At 38.6% G+C, this 26,196-nt stretch overlaps 1 protein-coding gene across 26 annotated transcripts in view; it reads left to right on the top strand.

Moving 5' to 3' along the window:
• TJP1 (tight junction protein 1) overlaps positions 1 to 26,196 on the top strand; it is a 273,602-nt gene that overhangs the window by 225,037 nt on the left and 22,369 nt on the right. For all 26 annotated transcript variants that reach the window (XM_045395188.3, XM_045395189.3, XM_045395190.3 and 23 more), the window contains 10 exons: positions 7,106 to 7,245; positions 8,459 to 8,564; positions 12,247 to 12,397; positions 15,282 to 15,390; positions 16,710 to 16,929; positions 17,205 to 17,389; positions 17,492 to 17,587; positions 20,805 to 20,887; positions 22,093 to 22,303; positions 22,604 to 22,704. In XM_045395188.3, coding sequence (XP_045251123.2) covers positions 7,106 to 7,245; positions 8,459 to 8,564; positions 12,247 to 12,397; positions 15,282 to 15,390; positions 16,710 to 16,929; positions 17,205 to 17,389; positions 17,492 to 17,587; positions 20,805 to 20,887; positions 22,093 to 22,303; positions 22,604 to 22,704 — 1,402 coding nt within the window. The remainder of the gene's footprint in view (positions 1 to 7,105; positions 7,246 to 8,458; positions 8,565 to 12,246; positions 12,398 to 15,281; positions 15,391 to 16,709; positions 16,930 to 17,204; positions 17,390 to 17,491; positions 17,588 to 20,804; positions 20,888 to 22,092; positions 22,304 to 22,603; positions 22,705 to 26,196) is intronic.

The following is a 26,196-nucleotide window of genomic DNA, read 5'->3' on the forward strand; positions in this document are numbered from 1 at the left end:
GCCTGGGGGACAGAGCGTGACTCCGTCTCAAACACAAAACAAAAAAGAACCACAGATAGAAGGAGCAGCTACTCTCCTTGGTGCTGAGATAGAGTGCCAAAGGAAGAGGCTCCCACCTACCCATCCTCAGGGCTGAGATCTGTCCTTCTTGGAAAGGGAACAACTGTGGCTCACTGAGTGGCCGAGAATTTGCTGTGGTGTGACACCAGACGAACTTGCATGGTATTTGTACTCCCACGTGCTGGAGAGGTATCTCATGGGAGACTTCGCACGACAGAACCGTTTCAAAGAGTCTGGAGCAGGCTGCTGGCCACCGAGTACTTTAGGATGCTGGGCACTGCAGGAGCATGCTGAGGGGGTGCACCTTCTGTCCTACAGTGTCTCCGCAGGACCCTGTACTGACCATGCTGCCTGCCCCCTGCCTATACTAAATGGCTCCAAACAGCTGCGATTTCACAACCGAAGTTTTTTACTTGAAACATCATGTTACTCCTTGCTAATCTAATTGTGTATTCATCGGCTACCCTGGTCACATATTTGATTGGGTAAGACCTAAAGAAGGCTCTGCTTACAGTGAGTCCATTCATGGGAGCTATAAAATCTCTCTCAGAGACTCCTTTCCAGTCTATCTTTGTCTGTCAGCTGTCTCGTCTAGAGCTTTCAACTAGCTCATAGCCTCTAGATAACAAGGTCATTACCTTTAGATTAATACGTGCAAGTTAATACAAAAAAAACACAAAAAAAACAGAAACCCATCTTACGCTTCTGGGGAAAAGCAAAAGTGCCCATAAGAGGGTCTTGAGGTACCTTAAAATGCCCAAAGTTTCCTTCTAGGCTACCAGGAGCTAGAATACATAAACATGAGTCTGACTCCTAACACATTATTTTTATAGAAAGCTTTCCTCATAATAGCAAAAACAAACAAAACAAAACCACAGACATTTTTTTAAGCTTAAATATCGAGAGCCATTAGGATAGAATTATGTGAGGAAGGGCTGGGCATGGTGGCTTGCACCTGTAATCCCAGCAGTTTTGGAAGCCAAAGTGAGAGGATTACTTGAACCCAGAAGTTCGAGACTTGCCTGGGCAACATAGCGAAACCCCATCTCTACGAAAAGCAGAAAACGTTAGCAGGGTATGGTGGCGTGTACCTGTGGTCCAGCTGCTCTTGCAGGCTGAGGTGGGAGGACTGCTTGAGCCTGGGAGACTGAGGCCTCAGCAAAGTATGATTGTACCACTGCACTCCAGCCAGGGCAACACTGAGAACCTGACTCAAAAAAAAAAAAATTATGTGAGGAAGGTTTGGGGAAAATATGATTCATTATCACAACCTCACCAATTTCTTTGAGTAATTGCCACTGATTGTTGACTAATTTCATGTGTAAATTCAGATTGTATCTTGACTTCATAGTCACATTTGCTTGTGATAGAACATTTTTATGTTTGGAAAAGTTGATTATTTTATTTTGTGCTGTAACTCTAGATCTGCGTTGTCCAGCACCATAGCCACTAGCCGCATGTGGCTGTTGAACATTTGAAATGTGGCCAGTCCAAATCGAGATGTATTGTTAGTGTGAAATGCACATTGGATTTGGAAAACGTAGTATACAAAAAATATAAAATACCTCATTAATAACTTAGATGATGAAATATTTTAGATACCTTGAGCTAATAAAATTTATAAATTGATTTCACCATATTTTATTTAACATGGATTCTATAAAATTTTTGATTACATAAGCAGCTCATTTTATAATTCTCTTAAACACTACTGTTCTAGTTCTTTATGTATTATTGAATAATGCCTCCATCTTTTGGTAGGTAATGGAAATGCACTAAAAAGAGCTAATATTTCAAATATTAATTGTATGAAAACTTGAACAGAGTGGTGTGAGTCCTATTTATGTGGAATGTTTTCGAAGGCTAATTGCATTTAAAGTTACAATGATTATATCACAGGACAAAAAGGTAATTAGCAATGGGGTTTACAAATTCGCCAAAGATAAAAATACGCCCAGGAGTTTTGTGTGATATATGAAGCAAGAGCTCTGCATGTATAGCCAATGACAACCTATTGTTTATCATTGAGGAGAGCATCTGAGTTAAAATACTGTAAGTTAAAATACCAAGGTGGTAATGTCTGTTAATCACATTTTAATTTTTAGGCGTTTTGCTCAGTTACAAGAAAGAAAATTAATTGGAATTGTTACCTTTTCTAAATAAATTCTGCTTTGTACAGAGCAATAGAAATCTGTAGAACTATTAAAATTTTGTGGGTAACTCATTATGCTTAAAAATACTCATTTTTAACTCATTTTTTCACTTTTCTCTTTTTAAAAATAATTTTATATTTATAATATATTATTTGTATTTTTTAATGCAAAGAATGCAGGGATAATTTACTATTTTGCACTGCCCTTTTAATCTGAGGAGCACAGCACAATTTGGGGATAGAGCTTAATTTTGTTATACTTAGCTAATTGTGGTATTTTATTACACAAGCAATAGCTAAAAATTTTTATCTTTTGTAATTGATTGATTGATTGATTCATTCATTTATTTATTGAGGCAAAGTCTCACTGTCTTGCCCAGGTTGGAATGCAGTGGCGCAATATCGGCTCACTACAACCTCTGCCTCCCAGGTTTAAGCGATTTCTGTGCTTCAACCTCCCAAGTATCTGGGATTACATGTGTGTGCCACCACACGCGACTAATTTTTGTAGTTTTAGTAGAGAGGGGAGTTTCACCATGTTGACTAGGCTGGTCTCGAACTCTGGACCTCAGGTGATCCACCCACTTTGGCCTCCCAAAGTGCTGGGATTACAGGAGTGATGTTTCTTGTTAAACATCATTTGCATATGTAACTGGCCAATCTTTTACAATTTAAAAGTAGCTCATCCTTATTTAAGTTAGAAAATATCTTGGCTTTTTTTTTCCCCCCTAAAAGATTGTTTTACTTCAGTGCAGCTCATTAAGAATGTACCAAGTTAAAAGCAGAATATACCTCCACAGAATGGTTAAATGAATACAAAAATAGAAACTGCAAAGTACTTACGTTTTACTCCTTCAGGAAGACAACATAGAAAGAAACCTTTTCCTGAAAAGAGACTGCTAATAATATACGTTAATAAAACCTAATTTTTTGTTTAAAGTTAGGCTTTATTTAAAAATAATTTTATATATTTTTTCAATCTTTATAAATAATACATAAGTAAATTTTTGTAAAAGTTGAAATAGTAGAGATAACTCTAAAATTCCTCTTGGCTACTATTCTGGCTGTTTTTCCCTCCCAGGTGAACCACTGTTGCTTGCTGGGTATCTGTTGCTTGTCTGCACATGGGCATGTGCAAACATGTCTGTTTGTATTATAGAGATAACTTTTTATAGCTATATGGTATCCTGCTGTATGTATTCTGTAATCTGTGTGTCTTACTTGGCATTTTATTTTGAAATTATTTTATTTGTTTGTTTGTTTATTTATTTATTTATTTTTTGAGACAGAGTCTCGCTCTGTCGCCCAGGCTGGAGTGCAGTGGTGCAATCTCGGCTCACTGCAAGCTCTGCCTCCTGGGTTCACGCCATTCTCCTGCCTTAGCCTCCCCAGCAGCTGGGACTACAGGTGCATGCCGCCACACCCAGCTAATTTTTTGTATTTTTAATAGACATGGGGTTTCACCATAGCCAGGATGGTCTCGATCTCCTGACCTTGTGATTTGCCCGCCTCAGCCTCCCAAAGTGCTGGGATTATAGGAGTGAGCCACCGTGCCCGGCCGTTTTAGAGTTATTTTCATGTCTGTACATATTGTTCTCTTTCATTATACCTAATTTTAATAGTCTTTTACAAACAATGTATGCTTGTTAGAACAAGTGAAATAGATCAAATCCACCAACTCCACTTCACCCCCAGTTCACTCTCAATTCTCACTCTTCTTGAATTAAGCCATTCTCCAGACTCATACTGACATTTGGTATCATATATAGGGTTTGGGTTTTTCTTTTAAAAATTAAGAGATCAGGTTTCGAATTATTACTCAGCTAAATTATTTCAGTTGAACAATACAAGGTGAACATCCAGTTTATTCTTTTGATTAAAAACTTTCCATATTATGGATATCTTGTTTCTAGGTGTTTGCCTGCGAAAACATGGCAGTAAGCACCTTCGTACCTGATTTCATGTACTGTGCTGGTGCATTTTATTTCTAAAGTCTTCAAAGAGTGTGTTTGTGTCGTTTAAAAATTTTAATGGATAGTACCAGATTACTGATATAGATGTGTTTCAAATGTAAGTCTTTATAATATCTTTTACTATGCAAGTAAAAATTTTTAATCTTGTCAGATATTACTGGGACTTTGTAATTATGTCAGATACTTTTATGGCTTCCAAATTTCTATCTTACTTGCGAAGACTTCCCCCAGTCTAAAGTTTTGGAATGTTTAATGCTCTTGTTACTGGTGTTATTTTTTCCTTTTCATTTCCATCTGATCGTTGACGATATTGACAAAAGGTTTTTTTAAATGTAATTAAAATTACCTTAATTCAGAAAATTTTTTGTAGTCTTTAATATTCATTAAGGTTTTTGGTTTTTTTTTTTTCCCAATATTTTGGGACCATTAGCTCATGATTATATTACCTGGGTCTTCAAAATCAGAGTGAATAACAGTAGTGTTCACAGGTATCACTGTCCTGTCACTGATTTTGGCGTAAGTAGTGTAAATACATTCAGCATTTCACTGTTTGATAGGGTGTTTGCTATTGGTTTTAGAAAATAGTTTCTTTCATAATTATATTGCTTATTTCATTTTTTGTTTAGGAATGACTGCAAATTTTCTTATGCCTGTTTGATATTAACACTTTTTTTCTGTAAATATTTGTGCACAGTAATGAATTGTGTCAACAAATTCCTAATGTTGAACTAATCTTGCACCCTTGAAATAACGCTGATGATAGTCTTCTAATATACTACTGTATTCTCTTAGCTAGTATTTTATTTATTTAGAATTTTTTCCTCTATTCATAATGAAAAATATTATTTTCTCTCTTTGTACTGTTGTCATCAAGATTTGGATGTTAAAGGTTCTGGTAGCCTCAGATTGGAATGCTGATGACCAGAGTATTGATAATTGTTGAAGATGAGTACATGGGGTTTTATGATACTATTGTCTGTATTGCTGTATATGTTTGGAAATAAAGGTTTTTTTTAAGTGAATTAGAGAGCTTTTTGTATTTTTCTGTGGTCCAGGATAATTAAACAAATTATTTTGTTTTTCCAAGGTTGGGAGATTACAGCTGGAAAACCATATATACGTGATACTTTGTAAAATTATAGATCTTGATTTGTCTTTTTATTAAAGATACATTTATTGGCTTCTTTTAAAATATATATTGTCTTGGTACACTGTATGATTTCTGTTTATCTGGGGAAATTATTAATGAATATTTAGTTTTATTTTGTTTCTTGCCACAAACTGATACTGGAATGAATGTTCTTATAAATGTTTTCTTGAGTACATTTGTTAGTACTTCTCTAGAATAAATATAGAAGTGGAATTACAAGGTGTGACCTAGTTACATTTTTTGTTTTGATAATTTCCATTTTGCCTTCAAATAGTCATAAACTTTTACCATCATTTTGTGAATATGTCTGTTTCCCCATATCTTTCCCTACCAGTGATGTTATCACGTGAAAGTTCTCATGGATGATAATATGATTTCTTTTTTTTTTGAGACAGAGTCTCGCTCTGTTGCCAAGCTGGAGTGCAGTGGCACGATCTCAGCTCACTACAACCTCTGTCTCCCGGGTTCAAGAGATTATCCTGCCTCAGCCTCCCGAGTATCTGGGACTACAGGCGCATGCCACCACGCCCGGCTAATTTTTCTATTTTTAGTAGAGACAGAGTTTCACCTTATTGACCAGGATGGTCTTGATCTCTTGACCTCGTGATCTGCCCGCCTCGGCCTCCCAAAGTGCTGGGAATACAGGTGTGAGCTACTACACCTGGCCGATAATACAGTTTCTAATTAATTTGTATTTCCCTAGTTCCTAGTGAGGTTAAATGTATTTGCATATTTATTACGTATTTGTGCATCCTTTTTGCTGAAAAGCCTCTTTGTATTTTTGCATTTCTCTCTTGAGTTGTCTTGATTGATTTATAGTTCTCTTTTTCTTTTTCCAAGAGACGGAGTCTTGCTCTGTTGCCTAGGCTGGAGTGTGGTGGCTCTGTTATAGCTCACTTCAGCCTCCGACTCCTTGGCTCAAGCAGTTCTCCCACCTCAGCCTCTTAATAGCTAGGACTGCAGGAGCAAGCCACAGTGCCTGGCTAAGTTTTAAATTTTTTTTACAGAGTATGGAGCTTGCTATGTTGCCCAGCTGGTCTCAAACTTCTGGGCTCAAGCGGTCCTCTTGCCTTGGCCTCCTAAAGTGCTGGAATTAGACGTGAGCCGTCATACCTGTCTTTTCTTTTTTTAAGTATCAAATTCTTATGTATGTTGCTTAGGTCAGTACATAGTCAGCATTTATATTTGGTCAAACTGTGTGAAATTGTTAACATTGAGCTGTTTGAACTAAAGAATTCCCATTTCATTTAGTTCAGCCCAGTATTTTATATTTTTCCCAATTATTTGCACGTACTTTATTTTTATGTAATCACTTTTGTTAATATACTGTGGCTTCATTGAGTCTTACTTTAAAAGGCTCCTGTTGATTATGTGAATGTTTAAACTCTTTTTTTAGGACTTGATTTCATCTGAAATCAGTTTATTTTTGTCATAGGGATTTAATTTTTCTACATTTGTGGACAGTTGTCCCAACACCATTTATTAAATGTTGTGTTTCTTCTCCAACAGTTTTGGAATGCTACTTTTATAATAAATTTTGCTATTATAGATGTATGTCTTCATTTTTGATTTTATTACATTAATCTATGTGGTTTTCCTGTGGTAATGCTATTCTAGTTTTAATTACTAGGTTTTTGTAATATTTTGGTATCTGTTAGAGCAGGTTGTCATTGTTTTTGAAGTTGCATTGCCTCTTCTTATACTGTTCTCTTACAGATGCTTTCCAGAATCATTCTTATGCTCTTGATTTTTTATTTTAATGACATATAGTCTCCGGAGTAGAGATGAAGAGAGAATTTCTAAGCCTGGGGCTGTCTCAACTCCTGTAAAGCATGCTGATGATCACACACCTAAAACAGTGGAAGAAGTTACAGTTGAAAGAAACGAGAAACAAACACCTTCTCTTCCAGGTGAGCATAACAAAACACTAAGTTCAAGAAATGTTTGCCATTAGAGTAAAGTAATTGTTAGGATTTACAGAAGATTTTAAAGATGCAATTATTATTGTTCTCATGTGTGAATTTGTCTGCGTATGACTTCCAGCGTTTTCCTTATGGGTAGCAGGTTGGCACAAATCAGTAGCCTTTCATGAATGTTATCCTTTACTTTCTAGATGGAAAATGTTTATCGTTAACAACTTCTTGCAATTAAGAAAGTTGTTTTCCAACACTGCTCTTTAAAGAGAAATATGAAATTGGCTTCAAAAAGTTTAAAAAAAAAGTTATTTTGCTTTTTTGAAAGTGTTTTCATAAACATCTTATTGATTATACCTTTATTTATTTATGGTTTTTTGTTTGGGGTTTTTTTTTTTTTTTTTTTTTTTTTGAGACAGAATCTCACTCTGTCACCCAGCTGGAGTGCAGTGGTGTGATTAGCTCACTATAACCTCAAAATTCCTGGGCTCCAGCTGTCTTTCCACCTGATCCTCCCTGCTACAGGTGTGCACCACCACACCTGGCTCTTTTGGGTTTTCTGGTTTCTTTGTGGGGTGTTTTTTTGGGAGAGATGGAATCTTGCTTTGTTGTCCAGGTTGGTCTCCAACTCCTGGCCTCAAACAGTCCTCTCACTTCGGCTTCCTAGAGTGTTGGGATTACAGGCGCAAGCCGCTGTGTCCAACCCAAGAATCCTTTTCAGGCTGTCTGTGAAGACAGAACAGAACAATCAGCAGGTGCTAAGATCGGCTGCCTGGGAGGCCTGGAGATTCTGTTTCTGATGTCTTTCACTTCCTCCTCTCAAATCATCTTTCTTGCTCTGCTTGCTTAGTGGCAGAAATATGGTTATTGAAAACCAAATTTTAGCATAATGAGGAAAGGTAGCTACTTGGGTAGTCTTAACGGGGAAATGGAGGAATTCTCTCTTCTCATCTATTTTTGTTATTCGTTCCTAAAGAATAGATTTTTCAAATTCTGATTGCTGGAACTATGGAAAACACAGGTGACTGTGTAACATACCTACTTGTTATAAAGACTTCAGAATTTATTACCATAAAATGTACTCTAATACATGTGGTAGATATGTTCCTCATCAGGTTCTCTGAACTTATGAATCATATATTGCCTGGTTGCTTGCGTTATTATTCCATGTTTTTCTAAAGTGAGTCCTACCCAATTTTTTTTTTCTTAGAACCAAAGCCTGTGTATGCCCAGGTTGGGCAGCCAGATGTGGATTTACCTGTCAGCCCATCAGATGGTGTCCTACCTAATTCAACTCATGAAGATGGGATTCTTCGGTAATACAATTTTAAAGTTGTATTGTTTTCTTTGTTCATTGTTAGGCATTATTTAGAGTAGGAATTTAATTGTAAACCATATTGCATATATTTTTTAAAATAGTACATACCACCTAATACTATGATTAGTTTTTTTATTTAACATTCTGCTACTTATATATGATAGTCAGTTAGAAATTAGACAACAGAGGAAATTTTTGGATGCATTCTTTCTCACCACTGTCTCCTGCCTAGTTTTTAAGTTAGGAATTAGAAAAAAAATATTTCTATTCAGACATCAGAATTTCCACAGCTTTCCAATGGAGCATTAAAAAAAAAAAAAAAATTGTGTTTCTCAATCTCAGCACTAGTGGCATTTTGGGCCAGGTAAGCGTTTATTGTGAGGGGCTGTCCTGTGTATTGTGGCATGTTTAGCAACATTCCTGGCCGCTGGATGCCAATAGCAGTTCCCTAATTGTGACAATTAGAATTCTCTCTGGACATTGCCAGATGTTTCCTTGGGGGCAGAATCATGGTTGAGATTGTTTGAGAACCTGTTCTAGGGTAGTTAGCAACTCAAAAGTAAGTTTTTGCTGTCTTAACACCTTTCATTACTTTACATTTTATACTTGGTAGAATTGAGATGTAAATTTGTAAACAAATTTCAAACCATCATGATCATCAAATTAGTATTTTGTTTGTTTGGTTAGTTTTTTTTTTTTTTTTAACAGGGTCTTGCTCTGTCTCCCAGGCTGGAGTGCTGTGGTACGATCTCGGCTCACTGCAACCTCTGCCTCTCGGGCTCAAACAGTCCTCCCACCTCAGCCTCCTGAGTAGCTGGGACGAAAGGACCCATACCACCACACCTAGCTAATTTTTGTATTTTTAGTAGAGATGAGGTTTCACCATGTTGCCCAGACTGGTCTAAAACTCCTGGGCTCAAGCAGTCCACCAACCTCAGCTTCCCGAAGTGCTGGGATTACAGATGTGAGCCGCCATGCCCAACCCGAATTAGTTTTTTATTGGCACCGGTAAAGGGGACATGATGTGAATAATTGAAAATTGGCAGATTTCCTCAAATGGGTTGGATCTGGACCCCTGACACTCATATTTTCATTGCTAAAGAAAATTGAGTGGTTGTCTTAGACCCAGCTAGGTAGATAGAAGTAGTTTCTGAAAGAGATGGGGCTTTTACAAGTTTAAAATTGTACAATTTTAATATTAGGTAACTGATAATTGAACCTTTTATAAATTGTGAAGGCATAGGTAGTCCCCTTCTTTTTCCTTTCTTGGGAATTGCTTGAAAATTTGCATAAGTGTTTAAGGTTTAGGAAACCGTAATGATAAGATTCCAGAGACGGGCCGGGCGCGGTGGCTCACGCCTGTAATCCCAGCACTTTGGGAGGCCAAGGCGGGTGGATCACGAGGTCAGGAGATCGAGACCATCCTGGCTAACACGGTGAAACCCCGTCTCTACTAAAAATACAAAAATTAGCCGCGCATGGTGGCATGCGCCTGTAGTCCCAGCTACTCAGGAGACTGAGGAAGGAGAATGGCATGAACCCAGGAGGTGGAGCTGGCAGTGAGCCAAGATGGCGCCACTGCCCTCCAGCCTGGGTGACAGAGCAGGACTCCATCTCAAAAAAAAAAGAAAGAAAGAAAGAAAGAAAAATTCCAGAGACCTCCTTCCCTGGGAGAACAAATACCAAAGAGGATTTGTGGATGTGGGCAGGATTAGTAGCTGTGCCAGGAAAGGTTTGGTTTTTCATTTAAAGCCAATGAATGGATTTGATGCAGAAGTTAGTGAGTCTGTTTTGCTATTGCAAGTAGTTAATATAATGCAGGCAGGACAAAGTATAAAATGTCAGTCATCGAAGGCACATGACACTGTTGGTGAGATTTGGCCTAAAGTTGTCTTCTAACAGTGGTTTTCAGAAGCCAGGTTTTACTAAAGGGTGGATACTGTGCTCAGTTTTTTTACTTTCTGAAGCACATTAGATTGGTCAGGGTTAGAAGAGGATTTCCAAAGACCTATAGTCTTTTGTTTTTGTTTTTGTTTTGTTTTGTTTTAAAGAGGGCCTCACTCTGTCACCCAGGCTAGAGTATAATGGTGCGATCATTATTCACCATAACCTCAAACTCCTAGGCTCGAGGAATCCTCCCACCTCAGCCTTCGAAGTAGCTAGGACTACAGGCAACGAGCCACGAAACCCAGCTAATTTTTTTTTGTTGTTTTTTGTTTTGTTTTGTTTTCTAGTAGAGACAGGATCTTGCTGTGTTGATCAGGGCTGGTAACAAACTCCTAGGCTCAAGCAGTTCTCCTGCCTCAGTCTCCCAAAGTGCTGGGATTATAGCTTGAGCTACCGCACCCAATTAGACCTGAAGTCTTAAGGACTTCGAGGAAATGTTTAAAGAGCTTTCAGTACAGTGGGTTTAGGAGAGGAATCTATGAGAATGCTTTTGACCTGGCTAGGATACCACTACAAGCAAGGGACTTGGACCATTTGTAGTAAAGCTGGTAAATAGTTTCATGGAGGGATCAAGGATGCCACCAGCCAGTGAGAGACCTCATCTGATTCTCAGGCTCTTACTGTTATGACAAGTTGATGTTAGTTCCAGGTCAGGTCACCCAATCAGAAGTGAATAAATAGTAAGTTCTGAAAGTTAAGATGGTCTCTTTAGTTGGCTTAAAGAGACTAGAAATCTCTCCTTCCTCAGCACATTCATTCATTTATTTGACTTGTGTTTTTTTGTTGTTATCTGTTAGTTTCTAACAATTTGGTTATTACATAATAAAGACTATAGGGATTTTTTTCTACACGTCTTGTCAGAATAGGTAAAATAGTGTATTTTCTTGGCTAGGAATGTGGGAGTACTTATGAATACCTAGAAAGGAAATATTGTGGGTAATTTTTAATTACAGTCTGTTTCTGCCCAGTCAATTCTTATAAGGCATCTTTTAGTATTTGTTTTGAGGAGTGTCACAAGGTTTCAACACTACACTGATGCTAGAGGTGGGTGTGTATGCATTATTTTTTTTCCATTCTGAGAACTAGAAAGGGACAGAGATTGGATGTGGGGCTAATCTAGAAAGGCTGAATGACTATATGATTTGTATTGTAAAACTCAGAGGGGCAGCCAAGTAAGTTAACTACTGTCAACTACTGAAAGAGTCCACCAACTGCAAAGTTTTTTTAAAAAATCACTATCTATTGCATGTAGAAATCACAATGCTTGGAGCCTTATTTTGACCCATCGTGTCAGGAAAATTAGCCAATTTATAGTTCAATTTCTACCTTTATTTTTAAAAATTTGACTTTTCAGTTATTTAATAGAAATGATGTGTGATTTGGGGTAGAAAAAATGGAAGATGTTTTTAGCCATTGGGAATGTACTGTGTATTCCCAAGACTCTTTGAGAGTTGAGAGAACATTGTTTTACAAAGTAATTTTATAAATTAGTTATGTAAAATAATACTTGCATATTAAATTTGAATATTCCAAAACTTTGTTAATCAGAAAATAGTGTTATTAAGTCTGGTTTGAATTCTAACACAAAATTTTACTTAGTAAATCAATGGTGTGTGAGAAATTTTAGAAATGATGTTTCTTTATTAAATTTTGAATGTAGTTTTCACTCTAGTGTTTGCTATAATGTTTTAAGCTCTTCTTAACTGTTTCAAATGAAATATCTGTTTTAACAGACCCAGCATGAAATTGGTAAAATTCAGAAAAGGAGATAGTGTGGGATTGCGACTGGCTGGTGGAAATGATGTTGGAATATTTGTAGCTGGCGTTCTAGAAGATAGCCCTGCAGCCAAGGAAGGCTTAGAGGAAGGTGATCAAATTCTCAGGGTACGTCAGTATTGCAACTTACATGGGTTAGAAAGTACTTGGATCACCAGAAAAAGGTACCAAACAACAAGCTTACTACTGTAATTAGATTGTAATCTGTATGCAGTCTCCATTAAGCCAATTAAACTTTCAAGTCAGAATCCATCAGGTCTACCTTATGCGTAACTTCTCACTTCCTATTCTTGTATCTTGCTCTTGTTTACTGCTATATTATGTGTTAGTAAAGAATATGACATTTCATTTCTACCACTAGTGTTCACAGAAATAGAAGAAAATAAGTCTTATATCCCGATGATAATATCTACCAGGTAGTCTTTGGAAGTTCAACTAAACGTTCAGACTGGCAAGACTCTACCATGGGCCACAACTTGCCGGCAAGCAACATCCGGTGTTCCACTCCCATGTGAGTCATCTTGAAGCAGTCCGCACAGCCTCTGGGACCTTCTTAACCCCAGATAATGGCTCAGGCACAGGGAGATGGAATTCACCTTAAAGGCAGATGTGTAAGCTGCCTGGCTTTGAAACTTCATGCTCCACAAGAGACAGGATCTGTTACACAAATCAGCAAAGCCCAGGTTAGATGCAGATTATCAAGAGAGTCTGTAGAGTCCCTTCCTTCCTTCCCCATAAACAGTGTCATCTAGTGACATAGTACCATCTTCATCTGTCTCCTGTTTCTTTTTAAAATATCCAAACCTCCATTTGATTTGCTAGATTAAACTATGTCCCATTTTAATCAGAAGGTATCTGTCCGTTGTAAGCTCCTGTATTTATTCTGCTTCTCCACCACAAAGTCTTTACCGTGGCCTCTCTGTTCTGGTCTCTCTCTGTATTCAGCCTGCCTCTTGCCAGTGTCCTGGATTCAGCCCCCGTCTGCTGCAGAATCTTGTAGCTTTCTTCACTCTCTTCTCTTTCTGTCTCCCGTGGTTCTTCATCTGTCTTCCACTGTCTTCTTTGTCCTGTTTTGCTGTTGAACTTGTTGAAGGATGTGGTTGAGGCCCTTGCCTGTTTTCTTGTCAGTCATTGTGGTCATATAGTTTTACAGCCTGGCTTCCACCTTCACCACTACTGAAGCTCAGTTTTCAATAAACCATGGCTGAGCTAATGTCGTCCTCAAGCCTCATTTTCCTTTATTTTTTAGCAGCGTTTTGACTGTCTTAATCTTTTTTGAAGTACTTTCTTCCTCAGATTCCATAATACTGCCATTCATTCTGGTACTCTAATTTTTTTATTCTTTTCCTGCCTTCTTTACTGATACTTTTAAAACTTGGGGAATGTTGGTTATTCTCTGCTTCTCTTGCTATACTGCCTCTTTCTTGGGTTTGGTTGCTCAAGTGAGCAGCTCACGATCAAAATCTTTTCACTCTGAGCGATTTCCTGAGCCCTGTCCTTTGCTCATTAAATCCTCCTCTTTTTCCCTTCAAACTTAGCATGTCAAAAAGTCAAGGCATCATCGTGACTTCAGACCTATTTCCATCTGATCTGATATGGTGATTCTTTCTGAAGATGTTTACATAGTTGTCAATCAAGTTATGTCAAAAACATTTAAATACAACATGTATAATAATGTTCACTATACCAAGGAAATTAAAGAGACCTTTTTTCTTACCTACCTCTTAATCCTGTTTTGAAATAATCAGGGCATACATTTTTTAAATGTGTCTTTTTTTTTTTTTTTCTTAAGACAGTGCCTCACTGTCACCCAGACTGGAATGCAGCGGTGTGATCGTGGCTCACTGCAGCCTTAAACACCTGGGCTCAAACGTTCTTCCCCTCAGCCTCCTGAGTAGCTGGGACCACAGGCATTCACCACCACACCTGGCAAATTTTTGTATTTTTTGTGGAGACAGGGTTTCACCACATGGCCTAGACTGGTCTCAAACTCCTGGGTTCAAGCGATCCACCTACTTTGGCCTCCCAGAGTGCTGGGATTACAGACATGAGTCACTGCGCCTGGCTAAAAAATGTTTCTTAATAGTTCAGTTTTGTTTTGTATCATAAAAGTGGTGCATGTCAGATTTTTTTTGTTTGTGGGCTTTTTGGCTTTTTTTTTTTTTTTTTTAATCTGGAAAATTTCCAAAAGGTGGAAGAAGAAAACCTGCCTGTAATCCTGCACAGAGTCACTGGTGACATTTTGGTAAGTCCATTTTGGCATTTAGAATCTTCTAATGGAAGTGAACATCTACTTGCAGACACTGAGCCTGCGTTACACAGATGCTGTTACAGGGACGCCACAGCGCAGACTGTCTTTTTAAGCCCATTTTCTTTTGATTTTTCTTCTCAGCAGCTTGTAAAAAAGTTATCTTTTTTCATCTAAATTGGTTAAATTTTACAACAGATTAATGTCAGGGCACACTGAATCTGTTTAAATAAATTTATGCCTTCAACTCACTTTATTTACTTTCTGTTTTTTTTAAATTAGAGGGTATTCTTTTCTCCACAGTAAAATAAGTTTTTTCCTCTTAAAGACGTGATATTTTCGGCCGGGGGCGGTGACTCACGCCTGTAATCCCTGCACTTTAGGAGGCCAAGGCGGGCGGATCTCCTAAGGTCAGGCGTTCGAGATCAGCCTGCCCAACATGGCAAAACCCCGTCTCTACTAAAAATATAAAAAAATTAGCTGGCCGTGGTGGTGGGCACCTGTAATCCCAGCTACCCGGGAGGCTGAGGCAAGAGAATCGCGAATCGCTTGAACCTGGGAGGTGGAGGTTGCGGTGAGCCAAGATCGTGCCACTGCACTCCGGCCTGGGCGACAGAGGGAGACTCTGTCTCAAAAAAAAAAAAAGAGTGATATTTTCAAATTAGGTAGACTGAGAGTATCTGTGTATGTTATTTTCATATTCTTAAACAGCCAAGAATGATTTATGAAATCTTATTTTAATAGGTAAACAACGTAGATTTTACAAATATCATAAGAGAAGAAGCCGTCCTTTTCCTGCTTGACCTCCCTAAAGGAGAAGAAGTGACCATATTGGCTCAGAAGAAGAAGGATGGTGAGATGCTGTCAGAAAATGAAGGAGATAAACCTGTGGAGTTTAAGGACTTACAAAGGGATTTATTCCATTTTTTAAAAATAAGTCACTCAAAGTTGAGTGATGAATGAATTTGTTAATCTCAGAGAAAGTTACATATTCTAAGTCATTTAGGGGCACAGAATTTCAGATGATTCTCATTAGCAGAGCATGCTAATAGGACTAACCTTTGTAGTATTCTCATTTAAATAAAATGCCGTCCAACCCTATACAAGTGATAGAAAGTGTTGATTGATTAGCCTTCAGAACCATACAAAAGTATATGAGAGCAGCTTTCAAATTTTGTGCTGATGTTTCTTTTTTTTTTTTTTTTTTTTTTTTTTTTTTTTTTTTTTTTTTTTTTTGAGACAGAGTCTCGCTCTGCCGCCCAGGCTGGAGTGCAGTGGCGTGATCTTGGCTCACTGCAAGCTCCGCCTCCCGGGTTCATGCCATTCTCCTGCCTCAGCCTCCCGAGTTGCTGGGACTACAGGCGCCCGCCACCTCGCCCGGGTAGTTTTTTTGTATTTTTTAGTAGAGACGGGGTTTCACCGTGTCAGCCAGGATGGTCTCGATCTCCTGACCTCGTGATCCGCCTGTCTCGGCCTCCCAAAGTGCTGGGATTACAGGCTTGAGCCACCGCGCCCGGCCTGTGCTGATGTTTCTAAGCAACACACTCAGTTGTTTATTAGCATTAATTCAAGAGAAAACTCCATTTTTTCTGTAATAAAGTAGATACAGTTTTCACTAAGAGCCAGGGTTCTCAGCCTTGGCAATGTTGACATTTTGGACCAAATAATGTGGTTTTAGGGGCTGTCCTGTGTATTGTGGATATTTAGGAGCATTCCTAACCTCTGCTCACTAGATGAGATGCCACTAGCACACACCCCCTACCCTTTCAGTACACAGATGGGACAGTCAGAACTACATATTGGCAAATGTCCAGTGTTGGATGGCGAGGGATAAAATTACCTTTATTTGAGAACTGCTGATTTAGATATGGAAATATCTATAATGTTTGCAGATAAGTTAGATGATATAATAGAAAACAAGCATGTGGCTTTTGACAAGTTACTTGATGTATTTTCTGCATTAGTTTCCTAATCTGCAAAATGGACATACTAAGAGTTTCAGTTCTTACAGTGATGAATACATGAAATAAAATACTTAATACAGTACCCGGCATGTAGTAAGAATTTGTTGGATACTGTTGTTTATATTATCATAGCATCTTTACATAATATACTCTTTGAGATTGTTATCCCACTAAATATTGATAATGTGTTTGTTTTTATTCCTTTTAGTTTATCGTCGCATTGTAGAATCAGATGTAGGAGATTCTTTCTATATTAGAACCCATTTTGAATATGAAAAGGAATCTCCCTATGGACTTAGTTTTAACAAAGGAGAGGTGTTCCGTGTTGTGGATACCTTGTACAATGGAAAACTGGGCTCTTGGCTTGCTATTCGAATTGGCAAAAATCATAAGGAGGTAGAACGAGGCATCATCCCTAATAAGAACAGGTAGGAATGCTTGGATACTTCTCATAGAGTGAATCAACTAAATAATGATAGATAATTTCAATCCCACTGGGAAATTTTGGTAATGTAAAGAATTATTTTTCATTGTATTCATATCTATAACTGGCTTAGCTTTACAAACTCCTCTTTATTATAACCATTAAGATTTAAACTGCATGTGAACTTCTATCCAGTATTGTACATTTCATTTCATTGTGGGTCTTTTTCCATTTTGCATTTTAAATGCCCTTACTTTAATTTTCTCCTTTCTTGTGTAGAGCTGAGCAGCTGGCCAGTGTACAGTATACACTTCCAAAAACAGCAGGGGGAGACCGGGCTGACTTCTGGAGATTCCGAGGTCTTCGCAGCTCCAAGAGAAATCTTCGAAAAAGCAGAGAGGATTTGTCTGCTCAGCCTGTTCAAACAAAGTTTCCAGCTTATGAAAGAGTGGTTCTTCGAGAAGGTAGTTTATTTTCTACAGACTAACCTAATACCCTTTAACGTCAATATGTTTAAGAAAGAAAAGGTATAAAATATGCTGTTTTTCGTGTGAATTTCTTTCCAGCTGGATTTCTGAGGCCTGTAACCATTTTTGGACCAATAGCTGATGTTGCCAGAGAAAAGCTGGCTAGAGAAGAACCAGATATTTATCAAATTGCAAGTAAGTAGCTTCAGGGCTAACTTAAATGAGGTTGGGAGTTACACCTCTAAAGTGAGTGAGTTCTGATTCACTCAATACAAATAAGACTTTTTGTCAGTGAAAAATTGCAGTTTATCCCATTCTTTTAATTTGGTGAGAAAACCCCAGTGACCATGTCCTTGTTCCACCAATTCTTTTAATGAGAAAAAATCACTGTTTAGGAAACTCTTGGCTTCATATGAAAATTGGGTAACATACAATGTCGTGGAATCCTCACAGTCATGCTCTGAGGTAAGGAGTATAATATCCATGTTACAGTTGAGCAGCCTGAGACTTGGATGGTGATTGTGTGGATCCTTACCAGTTTCTTCAGTCTAAACTTCCTGGTGACCCTCAGTGAACGAGTGACAAGACTCGGCTTTGACCACGACCCTTTCTTGCTCCATTCCAGCTCTTAGAGTCATTAAACTGACAAATACACAAATAGTTGAAAAGGGTAATAAAACAGTGCTACTGTTATCAGCTGTTATTATTGCAGACATTTATAACAAGATAGTAAGTATAAGTATTGAGGTTGCAGTGCTTTGTTTGCCAAATACGTTTTGCTTACAGATCCTTGTTTTATTTACTTTATTTTTTTAGAGACAGAGTCTCACTCTTGCCCAGGCTGGAGTGCAGTGGTTAGATCATTGCTCACTGTAGTCCCAAACTCATGGGTTCAAGCAATCCGCCCACCTCAACCTTCCAAGCAGCTAGGACTACAGGCGTGTGCCAACACGCCTAGCTAGTTTTTTATTATTATTATTATTATTATTATTATTATTATTTTTGTAGAAACGGGGTCTTCCTTTGTTGTCTAGGCTGACCGTGAGCTCTTGGGCTCAAGTGATCTCTGGCCTTGGCCTCCCCAAGTGCTGGGATTACCGGTATGAGCCACTGCACCCGGTTTTGTTTTATTTTTAAACTGTTTTTGTAATTATAAAAGTGCCATTCTCTGTTTCGAAAACTTGGAAAATTAATTTTTACACATATCACCACAGTATATTTTATTCCATTGTATTTTTTCCACTCTTTTAAGCATATTTTGGCAAAGTTTTATTTATACTGTTTAGAAAAGTTTATATCCTATTTTCCTTTTTCATAGGTAATGGCATATTTTCATTTTATTATTCTGCAATTTTTGGTTCATTTAGCCTTTTTTTATATCGTTTGTTTCAAATTTATATTACTATTACAAAAGATACAGATATCTGTCCATATTTTGTTTGTTTGTTTATGCCCTGCTTTGTTTCCCAAAGGATTTAAATCCTTTGTAGCTGTTTCCATAATTATGATGAAGTTCCTGCTTTCCAGAGACTTGTGCTGGGGATTTTGTTCCCACTGGCACTATATGACCCTCAGTAAGTTGTTGTTTTTTGTTTGTTTGTTTGTTTGTTTTTTTGAGATGGAGTCTTGCTCTGTTGCCTAGGCCGGAGTGCAGTGGCGCAATCTCAGCTCACTGCAAGCTCTACCTCCTGGGTTCACGCCATTCTCCTGCCTCTGCCTCCCGAGTAGCTGGGACTACAGGCACCTGCCACCACGCCCAGCTAATTATTTTTTTTTTAAAGTAGAGATGGGGTTTCACCGTGTTAGCCAGGACGGTCTCAATCTCCTGACCTCGTGATCTGCCCGCCTCGGCCTCCCAAAGTGCTGGGATTACAGGTGTGAGCCACTGTGCCCAGCTGACCCTCAGTAACATCTTTAAACTGCACAGTGTTAATTTAAAGAATCAGAACATCATCTTTTCTTTAATACATTACTTTTCATTTGATTGCCAATTAAATTGAATAAGGATATTTATTTTCTGAACATCAGAAGATTTGCAGACAAATGATTTGAGTAAAATCTGAGCAAGTTAGAAAATGTTTATTTCTATCTTTTTAGTTTATTCAGAAGAGGTTTTGTTTTATTTTGTTTTGTTTGAGACAAGGTCTTACTCTGTTGCCCAGGTTGGAGTGCACTGATGTGATCTCAGCTCACTGCAACCTCTGCCTTCTGGGTTCAAGCGATTCTCCTGTCTCAGCCTCCCCTAGTGGCTGGGATTACAGGCACCTCCCACTGCGCCTGGCTAAGTTATCTGTAGATGACATTTCACCTGAAGAAGTTGGTGGTGACCCTTATCCATAACCAAATGTAGGATTTTTAGATTTGGGAAAAGCAAGTATGATGACTTACAAAGCTCTGCCTTAAAGGGTAATACATTGGTTTAATCAGGTTTACTCCACAAAGAGGAATTCAGGTAGCTTAGTTGTATATCTTCTTTGAATCTAATGACAGTCTTTTGAATTGAGGAGTTAGTCACATTTTTTTTCCAGCCAGAATTCCCAGTTGGTCTTTCTTCTTAATTCTCCAGTGTTCACTAGATTTGAAATTCTGCCCTGCTTGCCCATGGTGCTTTGTCTTATGGTAGTCTCATTCTCTAAAACCATTTATCTTGACCATCAGTGTGACTTGTCTTTCCAGATCTCTGCCTTTGTCTGATCTCTGAAACACCAAAGCTCTTCCTTTCCTTTCAAACTTTCCTTGTGACCACAGTCACAAACGTTGCTGTGCTCTGAGATGGTGGTTGGAAACCAGTCCAAGCTGCATTTGGCACATTATACACCAGTGAAGACAGGTTGCCAGGATGAAGCCATAGGTTGTCTCACAGTTACAGATGAACAACTCGCTGCCCCTAGGTTCCCCTTCTACTGATGTAACTAAGGTCTCTAACCGAGAACTCCCTAGGCAATCTGCTATAGCACCATTACTGATGGTTGATGGACATGCCAAGGTATTGACCTCTTCAGCCAGTAGTGGCTGGTTAGAGCTTGGCAAAGGAGCAGCCTCCTCAGTTTATCTCAGTGTGCCATACAAGTAATATTTTCTCTGGATGTTACAGTGTGAAAAGGGGTGGGAGGTAGTGCCGTGTTGAGCCATGTTAGAGCCCCAGGCAAAAGAAAACAATGTGCATTCCTATATATTTTTTCTTCTTTAATGGCTAATTTTTTTCCAGACTATTAAAGTAGTTGGAAAAATAGTGAAAAAAAAAATGAGAAGTGTGCATATTAAAACTTACTTTAAGTACTGCATGCATAAGACAGTTTCCACAAACAAAGTACTGTCCAGCCCGGCATATCAGTGGTGGCCAGCAGTTGAGAAACTCTGATCTAACCAATGAAAATTTGATGTCTTATTTTTGTCCTGACATAATGAATAGAGAGTGAACCACGAGACGCTGGAACTGACCAACGTAGCTCTGGCATTATTCGCCTGCATACAATAAAGCAAATCATAGATCAAGTAAGTTATTAAAATTTGGCCTATTTCATTATGTTATTGTGGTTTTGAGTGGGATGGGATTTGGTTAATTTGAAAGTAGAAGGTAGTTTTTCTAAGACTATTACTGACATACTATAAGAAAATTAAGCCCTTACTGAAAAGCATTATAATAATTACTTTCTTTTTTTTTTTTTTTTTTGAGACGGAGTCTCGCTCTGTCGCCCAGGCTGGAGTGCAGTGGCCGGATCTCAGCTCACTGCAAGCTCCGCCTCCCGGGTTCACACCATTCTCCTGCCTCAGTCTCCCGAGTAGCTGGGACTACAGGCGCCCACCACCTCGCCCGGCTAGTTTTTTGTATTTTTTAGTAGAGGTGGGGTTTCACCGTGTTAGCCAGGATGGTCTTGATCTCCTGACCTCGTGATCCGCCCGTCTCGGCCTCCCAAAGTGCTGGGATTACAGGCTTGAGCCACCGCGCCCGGCCATAATAATTACTTTCAAGGGAATAGTTACTGTAGGCATCAGAAGATGATTTTTCATTACCAGAAAACAAGTGTATGATGTTTAGATGTAATTAACAGACTGCTTATATATTACATCAGTACAATTCAAGTTGTAGTTTGATATTTACATTCGTAAGGAATATCAGGAACATTAAATTCTTAAACTTATTTTTTTCTAACTGCACACGGATAATACTGTCAGATGGCGGTGTTAGGGCTAAGTCTTAAAAGTGAACTTCATAGAAAGGTTTTTAGAAATTTGGCTAGAAATGGAATTGAATTAACTTAAAATTAGTTTTTTAATATGTGCTCCTGAGACATTAGAATACAATTAAAGATCCGTTACCACTGAAATTTTGTTTGTTTTTGTTTTTGAGGTAGGGTCTTGCTCTGTCACCCAGGCTGGACTGCAGTGGCGTGATCTCGGCTCACTGTAGCCTCCACCTCTCAGGTTCAAGCGATTCTTGTGCCTCAGCCTCTGAAGTAGCTGGGATTACAGGCGTGCACCACCGTGCTTTGCTAGTTTTTGTATTTTTAGTAGAAACAGGGTTTCTCCATACTGCCCAGGCTGGTCTCGAACTCCTGGCCTCAAGTGATTCACCCACCTCGACCTCCCGAAGCGCTAGGATTATAGGCATAGCGTGAGCCACCGCACCCAACTGAATGTGATGATTCTTAATGAATGATGTCTTGTGTCTTTGTATATACTTTGCTTTCTTTTTCTAGGACAAACATGCTTTATTAGATGTAACACCAAATGCAGTTGATCGTCTTAACTATGCCCAGTGGTATCCAATTGTTGTATTTCTTAATCCTGATTCTAAGCAAGGAGTAAAAACAATGAGAATGAGGTTATGTCCAGAATCTCGGAAAAGTGCCAGGAAGTTATATGAGCGATCTCATAAACTTCGTAAAAATAATCACCATCTTTTTACAAGTGAGTATGTTAATAAAGGCCTTCTTTCAGCTTACAATGCCTGGGCAACATTAAGTAGGCCAAAATGTTACAATGTTCAAATACTAAAACTTATACAATCTTTTCTTGGAACGTTTCCTGTTGTGTTAACAGCTGCTGTTTGGTTAAAAGAAAATATACAGTAGCAAAATAGAAATTTCAGATGTTTGCATCCTCAGATACCATCTTTCAGTAATGACGATTTAGCTGTAAGCAGGGTTGAATTCTTCTGACTTTTGGCAGTGCTCTAACCATAAAACTACATCGTTAATTTATTTTCAGCTACAATTAACTTAAATTCAATGAATGATGGTTGGTATGGTGCACTGAAAGAAGCAATTCAACAGCAGCAAAACCAGCTGGTGTGGGTTTCTGAGGGAAAGGTAAGACATTTCCTGTTACGTTTTTGACTTGTTCAGTAAACTATGTAACTAATCAGAGATGCTTTTGAGGTACCAGTGCTTTCTAATTAGATCAACATTTTGGAGAAATTTAGGGAAAGTTAGCTTTTAGGTTTTTATAATTTGTGTGTAGGGGTTATGAAAGTTGTTTCTGATGGTAAGAGAATTCTTAAATTTTCTCACCTGTTGAATTACCACTACAGTAGGATTGTCTCCTAAAGAATCTCAAATTATAATGAAGAGCAGGTTGAGTTCTGATGCTGCCCCTGTCTGGCTATGAATGACGACTTTGAGCCTGGCTTCAGTTTCCTCCTCTGAAAATGAGGGGATTTGGAGGCCTAGATGAGCATCTCTCAAAGTGCTGTCCTCAGCATTCTCAATTCAGGACTTGCTCTGAGAGAGAAGGCACTGTGAAGGCAAGCAGCAGGTGGGAAATAAACCCTAGACCCCTTCAGGAGTATCCTGGTACCCACTGGCATTGAAAGGCTCTGAGACATCTTAAAGTTAAAAAGCCCACTACATGCATTTCCTCACATGTATTTTTCACTCAACACCTATTAACATTCTTACAACATACTGGGAGATATTGAACAAAGTACTAGATCCTTCCTGGCTTTGAATTTTGTTTTCTATATGTCCAAATGGCCAGCTTTAAAATAACTACTTTCTATTGTCAGTCTTTCTGGTTTTATAGCAATCTTTGATGGGAAGGTCTATTTATTTTGTCTGGAGAGTTAATCATTTCCTCCTAGTACACCATTGAAGGAAGCTTTTTTTTTTTTTTAAATGTCTTTTACCTTTTTCAGATCAGTGCAATAAGTTTTGGTTATTAGGGAAGATTGAGAATATCTCTGGTTTTTATTTTGTTTTTTGTACTTCTTGTTGGTTTGGTTTTTGTTGTGTTTTGCCCCCGCATGGTCCCTCTCTTCCTCTGCCTGGCTGTGGCTACAGATGGCTCTGAGAGTGCATGCTGCATGCTTAGGACCCCCCGTGTCCCTACCCAGACATACACAGCCTCTGCAAGGAGAGCTATTAACACTGAGAGGCAGTGTCTATTGTTCTCACCTATAGTAAGGTGTCAGAACTATGGTTTTTCTCTTTGTGAACCAGTCTGGGGGATGGACCATGTATATAAGAGCCTAAGACCACTCTGAATAACGTCATCTGGAACTTGATAGGAAAATGAAGGTGGAAACAAACCACACCACTTGACAGGAACACGCTATTACTAATTTCTACTTTTGCAGCACTTGAGGATTGTAGTCATCTTCATACTGATCTTCTATAGCAACACAATTCTATTAACATCCTTTGTCAGGTCCAATGTTAATAGCTTGCACTAGTGAATTCTTAAAATGAAACTAGTCTATAAATGTTTTCCCAAAATGCACAAAGTATACATGTCTACTACCTGAGAGGCTTTTTTAAAATCCACAAATCTTAATTTTTTATAATTTCTTTTAGTGATATTCTTATCTGCTTTCTTTGCTTGGTTTTAAAATAAAGGTCCAATTTTATAGCTTTTTATGTGAGGAAAAACAGGTTATTATCAGGCTAAACTGATGCATTTTGTAAGGCAGAAAACATTGTTATAACTTAAAGCTTATCTTCCTGTCCCCTTCTTTTCAAGTATATTTCATAGAATAGATTCTTAAACTAAAACCACTTCATTTCACATTGACTTTCCTGAACCAACTATTTTGACCTAATTGCTAGAAAGAGTTCCTTTTTACAAGATCTAACACAGTCTTATATGTTCCCTGCTAAACCAGGAAAAGTCATCCTGAGGCTTTCTTAACATATTTCCTAGTTCAAAGCAACTCATCGTACTTGCTCACATATGCATTTCAAACCAGCTGCAAAAACTAAGTGGATTGATTAGTTCTAAGTTCTTTTTGCCCAGACTTTCAATATTTCCTTGAGTGGCTACTGGATTATAGTATTCAGAACCCTGGCAAGTTAAAGATTAGAGTAGATAGCAAGAAGACTTTTCTTCTGCAACAGTTGTTACCGAGTTTAGAAGCCATTGAGACTTGTTCAGAGAGGTTGTGCTCTAACAGGATAGATCCCTGGATTCCCACTCTCCCCAGCCCAGGCTGGCAGATACTCTCTCGAAAACCGGAGCATGGGGAGACCTGACACACCCTAGTCTTTCTTATCAGGAAGGTCGTGCTCAAGGTCAGAGTCTTAACAAGCCAAGCTTGGGGACTGCATGGAAAGCTCCATTCAGGCAGCTTGACTCCCATGACCATGCTTCTGGCACAGCAGATGTGCAGAGCCACACCAAACCTGCTAGGTAATAGCAATACATCTTCCTGGAGGACAAGAGTCTTATGTTTGTCCTTCAGTCCATACTGAAGTGGAAGAAATACTTTCTGATTTCTGGATTCCAGATCCTTCAGCTGTCATGACTGAGCACATTGTCTAGGCAGGGTCTTCAGGGAGTGTTCTTTTTAATCCAGGTACTAGTGTCACATTAGTGTCCAGTGATAACCTGTTGATTGCAACTCTGTAGCTTCCTTTCCCTCAAATACTTCTCACTTTCTTTCTGATCTACTCAGAAGACAATCAACATAAACTATTAGAAACTGAGTTCTTAATTACTTACAAAAGAAAAGCATTACTGTATTTTTCCCTCTCCATCCGTTGGATACTGCTTCTATGAAAAATAATAAAGAATTTCTTCTTAATGTGGCAACCACCACGTAGGTGATGATTTCCATTGTGTTTCATAACAGCTTTAAGGGCCAAATGTTTAACAGGTTGTTTTAGTCTACTCTTGAACTGCTGTAAAGAACTACCTGAGACTGGGTAATTTATAAAGAAAAGAGATTTAATTGGCTCACAATTCTGTGGGCTGTACAGGCTTCTGCTTATGGGGAGGCCTCAGGAAACTTATGGCAGACAGTGAAGGGGAAACAAGCATATCTTAATTACATGGTTGGAGCGGGAGGAAGAGAGAGAAGCGGGGAGTGCTGCACACTTTTAAACAGACAGATCTTGGGAGAACTCTTATCACAAGATAGCACTAGGGGGATGGTGCTAAACCATTAGAAACTGCCCTCATGATCCAATCATCCCCTACCAGGCCCCACTCCAACACTGGGAATTATAATTCAACATGAGATTGGGCTGGGGACACAAATCCAAACCATATCATTCTGTCGCTGGTCCCTCCCAAATTTCATGTCCTCCTCACTTTGCAAAATAGAATGGTACCTTCCCAACAGTGCCCCAAAGTCTTAACTCATTTCAGCATTAACTCAAAAGTTGAAAGTCTCATCTGAGACAAGGCTACTCCCTTCTACCTAGGAGCCTGTAAAATCAAAAACAAGTTAGTTACTTCCAAGAGACAAAGGGGATTTAAGCATTGGGTAAATACTCCCTTTTGAAAAGGGAGAAATCTGCCAAAATGAAGGGCCTCCAGTCCCCATGCAATTCCAAAAGTAAGTAGATTAGTCATCAAATCTTAAA

Source organism: Macaca fascicularis, chromosome 7, assembly GCF_037993035.2.
Source record: "Macaca fascicularis isolate 582-1 chromosome 7, T2T-MFA8v1.1".
Classification (NCBI taxonomy): domain Eukaryota; kingdom Metazoa; phylum Chordata; class Mammalia; order Primates; family Cercopithecidae; genus Macaca; species Macaca fascicularis.